This window comes from Entelurus aequoreus, linkage group LG01 (assembly GCF_033978785.1).
Source record: "Entelurus aequoreus isolate RoL-2023_Sb linkage group LG01, RoL_Eaeq_v1.1, whole genome shotgun sequence".
NCBI lineage: Eukaryota > Metazoa > Chordata > Actinopteri > Syngnathiformes > Syngnathidae > Entelurus > Entelurus aequoreus.
Window position 1 is genome coordinate 1,760,436 of NC_084731.1, and position 10,149 is coordinate 1,770,584.

The window sequence follows — 10,149 nt, forward strand, 5'->3', positions numbered from 1 at the left end:
TTGTCAGGGGTGTCACCACCTCCAAAGTTATGATACTCCCGTATACTAAAGTAATGTCCGATCATTACCTTATAAAATTCAAAGTTCTGACTCATTGTCAACAAGCTAATAATAATATTAAAACTGCTATAGCAGCCGCAACATTAATGCTGCTACAACAATGACTCTTGCTGGCCTACTCCCTTCGGTAATGGCACCATTCCCAAATTATGTTGGCTCTATAGATAACCCCACTAACAAGTTTGATGATGCCCTGCGCGAAACCATTGATAGTGTAGCACCGCTAAAGCTAAAAAGGGCCCCTAAAAGACGCACCCCATGGTTTACAGAATTAAATCAAATCAAATCAATTTTATTTATAAAGCACATTTAAAATTTACCACAGGGGTAGCCAAAGTGCTGTACAATGGGCAGGACAGAAGAAACTAGAGCTCATAAATGATCATGTAGAAAGCTGAAAAGCAGTTAAACTGATTGATGACTTTATGGACTGCACAGTCTTGCTATGGACTGTAGTGTTCAGTACTTGCTTCTAATAACCTCAATACAGGGTCATTGTGCTAGAGGGCGCCATGACACCACTATTGTTTTGTGTAGTATGTGCATGGTGAGGCTATGTCTGGATTCAAGTCAATTCAATGTGTCCACCTTCACCATTAGAACAAGACAAACATCAGCAGGTTGATGGTCGGAGTTGAATATTTTTTTTCCAAATATCTTCCATCCGAATGACAGTCATGCAGAAATGAAGTGAAACGCTCTCCAAGATAAGCTCCGGCAATTACATAGAAAATGAAAACATTTTGCCTGAGGTGTCCATTGACTGATAGTCAGAACTATTAAATAACAAAGAAGGATGTGACGTGCATGGAAAACTTGTAATGGTAAATGGTAAATGGGTTATACATGTATAGCGCTTTTCTACCTTCAAGGTACTCAAAGCGCTTTGACACTATTTCCACATTCACCCATTCACACACACATTCACACACTGATGGCGGGAGCTGCCATGCAAGGCCCTAACCACCACCCATCAGGAGCAAGGGTGAAGTGTCTTGCCCAAGGACACGACAGACGTGACTAGGTTGCTGGCACGGCCACTCTCCCAAATGCGCCACGCCGATACGGCAAATACTAATGATTTGTTGGATTACATTGTAGTTCAGTTGTAGCTCTGCCTGCAATGCTTGAAACAGGAACTGTGAGGCAATGCTGGGTTTAGCTTCAAGTTTAGAAATGTGCCACTTCCTCCGTAGTGTCATCATCCAGTGTCAAGTTCCTTCTCAACGGTCATCTGAAAGGTGTTGCTTGTGGACACTCGCTTGCTTTGCTCGTCAGTCGCGATCTGTGTGGTTGTCAGTCACGATCTGTGTGGTTGTCAGTCACGATCTGTTTGGTCGTCAGCCGTGATCTGTGTGGTTGTCAGTCGCGATCTGTGTGTGGTTCAGTCGCGATCTGTGTGGTTGTCAGTCGCGATCTGTGTGTGGTTCAGTCGCGATCTGTGTGGTTCAGTCGCGATCTGTGTGTGGTTCAGTCGCGATCTGTGTGGTTGTCAGTCGCGATCTGTGTGTGGTTCAGTCGTGATCTGTGTGGTTCAGTCGCGATCTGTGTGTGATTCAGTCGTGATCTGTGTGGTTGTCAGTCGCGATCTGTGTGTGGTTCAGTCGTGATCTGTGTGGTTGTCAGACACGATCTGTGTGGTTGACAAAGTCCATAATGTCAACATTTATCAACTGTACATAAATGTCAGTGTGGACAATAACATGGAGATGCTTCATCTGCTAGCAGTGGCTTTCCATGAAGAAATACCCGCGCTGAGACACAAAGATGCAGACGTGACGTCGAATAACTGACAGAGTCTTTGCGAGTCCACTTCCCTATTTGTTCCAAACAAAAGTTTCAAGCGTTCAAAGCAGAGTGCATTCACTGTTTTGCTTGCTTACCGCGTCACATTCAGCATGGGGAACTTGGCAGCCAACGAGGGACTCTCCATCTTTGTCATTGTGAGAATGTTTCATATTCCAGATCATTTTAACCCATTCACAACCTTTGTGTATGTTTGTTCAATTAATTGGAAGGATGTCAACTTGTATGGTGGAGAGCCTTTTTCTTCAGCTGGGACTAATTGATTGATTGTATAAATCATCAGAGGACATAATTGAACAGTCTAATTAATTAAAAATATTGTAATGAACGGTCTTATCAGATGGACTAAACGCTTCTGTCGTTGTCTGCTGCAGCTTGTTTGGCTTGGGATTAACGCCTTCCTCTTCGTCCACTTCTACATGGCTTTTCTTGTCGACAAGTGGTTCTACACACGGGTTCTGCTCGGGGTGAGTGCCAAGCTCTGTCAATCAACATTTTACTTCACTTAGTTGACTTAAGTCAGTGGAGTTGAGCCTCCACTACACTGCAGTACACGGCAAAAACGGAAATCTAAGTAAGATGAAATATGTCAAACAAGGGTGATATTTGCTTATTTTCTGTCTGATAAGATCATTCTTCTCACTAAGCAGATTTTATGTTAGAGTGTTTTACTTGTTTTAAGTGTTTTGGTCCTAAATGATCTCAGTAAGATATTACAGCTTGTTGCTGAGATTTGATGAGCTATATTGAGTAAAACATGCTTGAAACTAGAATATCAAGTGTTGCAAAGCTGTGTCATCAACACTCACAAGTAGAAAACTACTTTTTTAAAGTAATCCTTTCTTATTTCAAGCATGAAAAAAAAAATCATGACTTTGACACAATTGTGTCTCATAATTAAAACAGATGACAGCCAAATGGACTTTGCGGTTTTATTTTCAATGAAACAATAGAAAAGACGTACTCATATAGTAGTACAGTTGTTATTAGTGAGAATATACTTATTTTAAGGTATGTTTGGGTTCATTGAGGTTAGCTAATTTTACTTGTTTTGGAAAGCTTGGTTCAAATAAAATACCCCTCATTTTTGTATTCTTTTTTCTTGTTTTTGAACACTGACTTTTTGCATACATACTAGCACTGCACTTCTTCAAACTGCACATGCTAAAATTTTAGTTTTGTAGATAAGTATCACATTTTTAATTCAGCTTTGTCTGATTTCAACACCGTGGCATACGCTGTATATTGGCACATAGTCCAAACATGCTATGCAGAATCAGTGCAAAGGGCCTGATTTAATAAAGGTTTGAATGTACTAAAATGTGTGCAAAGCTAATAGCACACACAAAGCTGATTTACTTCATGTGGATTGCTGTTAAGTGATGAGAATAAGGCGTGCAATCCATTGTGTGTCTCTGTCCTCATTAATTCGCATAATATATACTAATCATCAAAACGCTGGTTGGAGAAAATGCAAATACAATTGTCTAGCACACGCAATGTGATTTATCAACACTCATCACTGTGTTGCGAGCACTATTTCGCATTTTATTTAGACGACAATTCTCTGTCCTGTGTGTGTGTGTGGCGACATTTTGGGCAGTTAGAAATAAAAGATATTAGACATATCTATTCAGAAACATCATTTGTAGCTGCTAGAAGACTTAATATGCCTTTTGGTGTCCTTTAGTATTTTTTATTTTTTTTAAATAAGGTTTGTTTTTTATATATATCATCAAAATAATTTGTATATGAAAAAAAACTTCTTGAACAATGCATTGTTTTGCGTCTTGAGCAGAATAATGTGCAGCCTCTGTCCAATGAGCACACGTGTGAATGTTCGTAGATGCGCTGCATGACTGCTTCTAAAATGGCCATACCGTATAAAGTGGTAGATGTTCCCTGCTTTTTTTAAAACCTGGCAAAATGCCACAGGTGAGAGCATGATAACATGAATGTGCAGTAAATGAGTGTCTCTGTGGTGATGCCCCGTATAGTACACACAACAAACCCCATTTAAATAAGGTCATGTGCACAACTTTACAATTGCACACGCTGTGTTAGTAAATCGCACGCAACACACGCCCGTTAATAGCACACGCTATTTTATAGATTGCTCGCGCTGTTTACCGTGTGGTGTTTGGATCTTAGTAAATCAAGTCCAATGTGTGCTACAATCGCCACTTCATTTTGCATTTGCCTTAAAGCAAACGCCACAAATAATGCATATTCTATTAGGTTTTAAAAATACCTTTAGGCACAAAGGCATGTGTGAATAACATTAATAATAATAATGATAATAATAATAGATTTTATTTGTAGAAAGCACTTTACATTGAGCAAACAACCTCAAAGTGCTACAGTGTATTGAAAAAGAATAATAAAAAGATAATAAAAAAATAAATAAAAATAAAAAGTAGAACAGCCTAATAGCTAGAACTAGTATGCATATATCTATAAAAAGGCTTTTTTTAAAAGAAGGGTTTTTAAGCCTTTTTTAAAAGCATCCACAGTCTGTGGTGCCCTCAGGTGGTCAGGGAGAGCATTCCACAGACTGTGAGCGGCGGAGCAGAAAGCCCGGTCTCCCATAGTTCGTAGCTTTGTCCGGAGCGGAGGTGTGGTGTGGAGGATTTGGGGGTGAGTAGTTCTTTGAGGTAGAGAGGGGCATTTCCATGGAGGAACATTGTTGTCCATTTTCTCAAACCTGCATACTTTAGGTATCACGAAAAACCTAACTCAGAAAATGGAACTGAATTTAAGTTCAAGTTAAAGTACCAATGATTGTCACACACACACTAGGTGTGGCGAAATTATTCTCTGCATTTGACCCATCACCCTTGATCTCCCCCTCTGAGGTGAGGGGAGCAGTGAGCAGCAGCGGTGGCGGCGCCCGGGAATCATTTTTGGTGATTTAACCCCCAATTCCAACCCTTGATGCAGAGTGCCTGTTATAAGTAGAAGGAAATAAGGACTTTGAGTTCCAAATTTTAACTGTGAACTATAAAACATTGAATAATATAATAATAATAGATTTTATTTGTAAAAAGCACTTTACATTGAGTAAACAACCTCAAAGTGGTACAGTGTATTAAAAAATAAAAATAAAAATAAATAAATAAAAAGATAATTAAAAAAAATAAAAAATAAAAACTAGAACAGCCAAATAGCTGAAACTATTATGCATACATCTAAAAAAAGGCTTTTTTAAAAAGAAGGTTTTTTAAGCCTTTTTTAAAAGCATCCACAGTCTGTGGTGCCCTCAGGTGGTCAGGGAGAGCGTTCCACAGACCGGGAGCGGCGGAGCAGAAAGCCCGGTCTCCCATCAAAAAGTAGGTGAACTTTGAACTGTAGTATTTCTTTACCAGGATTCTGCAATTTCCTTGAGCTGCTGTGACGCGATCCCTTGGATTACCGTAATATTACTGCAAAGAGCCCCTGATTTCAGAAACCATTTTAATGATTTTATTGCACACACTGGCCAAGTGCAGCTGGGATAGGCTCCAGCACCCCCGCGAACCCAAGAAGGACAAGCGGTAGAAAACGGATGGATGGACTTGGTTTAAGACTTATGGTATTTTAAAAATAGCAATGCAACTCCTGTTGCCGGCGACAGCTTCCTTGTTAAGAGTTCTAAACAAAGGTACTTTTGAAAAGTTGGGTGGGCCCAAATTAAACCGACCAGAAGCCATAGTTTGCCTATTCTTGCACTACGGGGTTGAAATGACAGAAGATGGTGTGATGATCTTCTCACCATTGTTTCTTTCAGCATGCTCTGTCCTGGGCTCGAGCGCCTGCCGCCTGCCTCAACTTCAACTGCATGCTCATCTTGCTGCCCGTCTGCAGGAATCTTCTTTCCTTCCTGCGCGGCTCCATCCAGGTACCCAACCTTACAACCGTCTTCAGGTTCAGGTAGTTTTCCTTCTAACTGAATACGTCTTTAGTTCTGCAGCCGCACAGCCGCTCGCCAACTGGACCGGAACATCACTTTCCACAAGCTGGTGGCTTATATGATCGCCTTTCACACAGGTATGGTCGTTGCAAACCGCTAATAGGACATCCAATGTCTCCTATTTGACATAGACCTGTCCTGGACTTTTAGCCGTGCATATCATTGCACACTTGTTCAACTTTGAGTATTTCATGGACGCGCAGCTCAATCGCAACAGCAGCTTCCTGCCCTACATCCTGTCGGACATTGGCCATGGTGACAATGCGTCCTTCCTCAACCCCATCAGGTCCAATGAGACTGTGAGTTGAACTGTGTCATAAGAGGTGGCTCCATCGTCCTAAATGGTTACATTGTTGCAGAACCCGACCATCGTCATGTTTACAACCATCGCCGGTGTGACGGGTGTGATCATTACGCTAGCTCTCATCCTCATCATCACTTCCTCAATGGAAGTCATCCGCAGGTCATACTTCGAGGTGTTCTGGTACACACATCATCTTTTTGTCCTGTTCTTCATTGGACTGGTGCTCCACGGCTTTGGGTAGGAGATCAGCGTCCGGTCCAATATTCACTGTCTTCGATCACCATAGCGATGCTAATCAGTACGTGCCTTTACGTTTTAGGAGGATTGTGCGAGGACAGACGGCAACCAGCATGATCACCAATGACCCACATGTCTGTGCCGAAAAGTTTGAGGACTGGGGGAAAAACGAGTCGTATTGTGCGGTTCCAGAGTTTGCGGGAAACCCACCAATGGTATACCTCTAAGCTAGATGGTCTTAGTTAGCTTTGTGTGCATAATTACATCTCACATTGTTTGTTTTCAGACCTGGAAGTGGATTGCGGGACCTATGATCCTCTATGTATGCGAAAGGCTAGTTCGTATCTATCGATCACACCAGAAAGTGGTGATCACCAAGGTTCGTGCACTGGTCTAATAAGAAATGTTAAGACATGACAACAGACAAATGAATCTTACCAAATGGGGACTTCAGGTGGTGATGCATCCCTCCAAAACTCTGGAGTTGCAGATGAGGAAGAAAGGTTTCCGCATGGAGGTGGGTCAGTACGTCTTCATCCAATGTCCGTCTGTCTCCAGACTGGAATGGCACCCCTTTACCATGACCTCAGCCCCAGAGGAGGACTATTTCAGTGTCCATATTCGAATTGTTGGGGACTGGACTCAAGCTTTGTATGAAGCCTGCGGGGGAGACAAAACTGAGCCTCAGGAGGCCTGGAAACTGCCCAAGTAGGAAATCACTCTTCTTCTTGAAATTGTCACTGATTATGTTTGATTGCAGCAACCAGCAGTTGTTGGAGACGACACGCAGGGTTTATTTTCACGCTGGGTGGACTATTGTGTCGGTGTAATTCTCGGATACAGACCATAGCCTCCATCAATAGGAACAAGGAAATCTGAGCGGCATCTAATAGGTTTCCCGCTGCAACCCTGCTAGCGACATTATATGAAACGTTTTTCTTTAGCAGCCAGAAAATACCAACAATTTGTGCAATGCATGATAACACGATGATTCTTTGAAAACTCTTGAAATGTCACAAAAACACACATGATTCAGGACTTCCTTGACGTTTACAGGGTGGCCATCGATGGGCCATTTGGCACAGCCAGCGAGGACGTGTTTCGGTACGAGGTAGTCATGCTCGTCGGGGCGGGAATCGGCGTGACACCTTTCGCATCCATCCTCAAGTCTGTGTGGTACAAACGCATCCAGAATAACCAGGACGTTTTCACCAAGAAGGTGAAACCACATACTGAACATCCATCATGATGGAACACTTTCACAAGCTGAATTCTTGCTTGAGATGGTTTTAAATATTGAGGAAAGCTAACAAGAAGTTCATGTATTACTGTGACGTAAGGTAGTGTGATTATTGCACCATTGATTTGCCACCAGAAATTGTCTAGACAGGAGCAGGTGAACAGATGACAGAGAGAGAAAATCAGCAGGAACCACAATCATTTCCACTCTGCTTTTGTCTAGATCTACTTCTACTGGCTGTGCCCCGAGACGCAGGCCTTTGAGTGGTTTGCAGACCTGCTGCAGTCACTGGAGGGACAAATGGCGGAAAAGAACGTGACAGACTTCCTGAGCTACAACATCTACCTCACCCGCTGGAAGGAGGCAGAGGTGGCCAACATGCAGCACATTTTCCCAGGCAGGAACATCTCCCTTTATAACTTGTGTTGTTTTATAGGCAGCCCACTTTTGGGTGCACCACGAGGCGGAGAACGACCCAATCACAGGGCTCAAGCAGAAGACTCTTTATGGGAAGCCTAACTGGGACACTGAGTTCACCAGCATTGCGACCAAGCATCCCGGGTGAGATCGCATGCAAAATCCACTCATTTATCCAGGATGACATTAAAGTTACTAGCCCACTCACTCACTTTTGTGCCTTCACAGAACCAAAGTTGGAGTCTTCCTGTGCGGGCCACCGCAACTGGGGAAGTCCCTGGAGACCCAGTGTTTGTCACACTCTGAAGCTGACGTCAAGTTCATTTTTAACAAGGAAAATTTTTAACCTTGGGTCCAGGGACCAACACAGCAACCTGAATAAATAAACCTTTTTTTAAGACATTAGAAAGACTGAGAACTTGGAACGGAAGACTCTGACATTTGCATCCCACCGGATTGTTTACAAAAGTGTCGCTGTTGCACAAAAGCAGATAGATTAACTATGTGGTACTTTCCACATGGGCCTTGTTCTGCTTTAGTGGTGTATCAATAGTTGGTTTCACAACCTTGCTTCTGTTTTTCTTTTTCAGTTAATATTCTCTCATCCACTCTCACAAGTCACAGTTACCAATGTTCGTATGCAAACAGGAGAACTTTCACTTCTCCAAAGTGTGATTTAACTGAATGTATATATTTTGAAGTGAAAGAGCCTTATCAAAGGACATGTACTGTATATACTGTACCTTCCAGTGACCTAGTCAGAGTCACACTTTTTCCAGCGAAAGACATACAGAAATATTAAAAAGAGGCCAGGATGCGAGGCTCCTTTTAATACATTTTGTCTACATTAAAGAATGCTAATATCAAATGTTGGTCAATATTTTCGGGACAGGACATCATCTTAACTTTGTTATACAGGTGAAAAAGCCAATCAGTAATACTGTATGTCTAAGTAACAATGAATTAGTTGTACAATATTTATATTAATATAATGAACAGCAGATTTGACAACATACCAAGGGTCAATAGCCTCCAGACTGTGCGGTTGACACTGGTGACCCTCAATTAAAGTTATTCCTGATCTAGTTTTCATCTTTGTGATTCACATTCCATCTTATGTTGTCAATCAACATAAGCAGGTATCTTTTTTTGTTCTTACTAACTTTGGTATGTCTAAATCAGTGGTTCTTAACCTGGGTTGGATGGAACCTTAGGGGTTCGGTGAGTCGGGCTCAGGGGTTCGGCGGAGGTCAAGACACACCCGACTCATCGTGTAAATAAAAACTTCTCCCTTTCGGCGTATTACGGATACGGCAACAGCAGAAGTCACACTGATTTGCAGGTGTGTCATTTGTTGTGAGTTTATGCACTGTGTTGGTTTTGTTCTTTGAACAAGGTGATGTTCATGCATGCTTCATTTTGTGCACCAGTAAAAAAACATGGTAACACTTTAGTATGGGGAACATATTCACCATTAATTAGTTGCTTATTAACATGCAAATTAGTAACATATTGGCTCTTAACTAGTCATTATTAAGTACTTATTAATGCCATTCGGCATGGCCTTATTATAACCCTAACCCTCTAACCCTGGCTCTAACCCTAACCCTAACCAAATAACTCTAAATTAAGTCTATGTTACTTAGAATATGTTCCCCTAGTGTCCAAAAAACTCTAAATTAAGTCTTTGTTACTTAGAATATGTTCCCCATACTAAAGTGTTACAAAAAACATATAACTTTGTCTTGAATTTGGAAAAAAAACAAAATTTTATTATTCATTAAAGAAGGGTTCTGTCAATGCGCATATGAAACTGGTGGGATTCGGTACCTCCAACAAGGTTAAGAACCACTGGTCTAAATGTTTGCCCTCTGTACTGATCTACATTGGATTGGTTTCAGCATTTTCATGATGCAGAAAAACTAAGTGGTCCCCAGCATCCTTCAACTTTGGACATCCCTAAATCTAAGCAAGTTGCCTATGTTCAACAACGCCTATATTGACTTTAAGGAATTTTATTTTTTTCAGTAAGTCTACAAAACTTTACAATGTTTGATTTCCAGTAAGTGCAAAACTATTTGTTAAAAATGCAGTGGCACTAAATTTGAAACATTTGTCCACTTAAGCTACTTACTG

At 41.5% G+C, this 10,149-nt stretch overlaps 1 protein-coding gene across 1 annotated transcript; it reads left to right on the forward strand.

The window, feature by feature from the left end:
- Positions 1-1,542: 1,542 nt before the first annotated feature.
- LOC133646715 (cytochrome b-245 heavy chain) lies at positions 1,543-9,695 on the forward strand. The gene is made up of 13 exons (XM_062042416.1): positions 1,543-2,003; positions 2,241-2,333; positions 5,633-5,743; positions 5,808-5,892; positions 5,966-6,114; positions 6,175-6,356; positions 6,439-6,571; positions 6,643-6,735; positions 6,811-7,064; positions 7,413-7,575; positions 7,819-7,965; positions 8,033-8,157; positions 8,242-9,695. The coding sequence occupies exons 1-13, from the start codon at positions 1,959-1,961 to the stop codon at positions 8,357-8,359; spliced, it is 1,698 nt and encodes a 565-aa protein (XP_061898400.1). The 5' UTR covers positions 1,543-1,958; the 3' UTR covers positions 8,360-9,695.
- Positions 9,696-10,149: the final 454 nt, after the last annotated feature.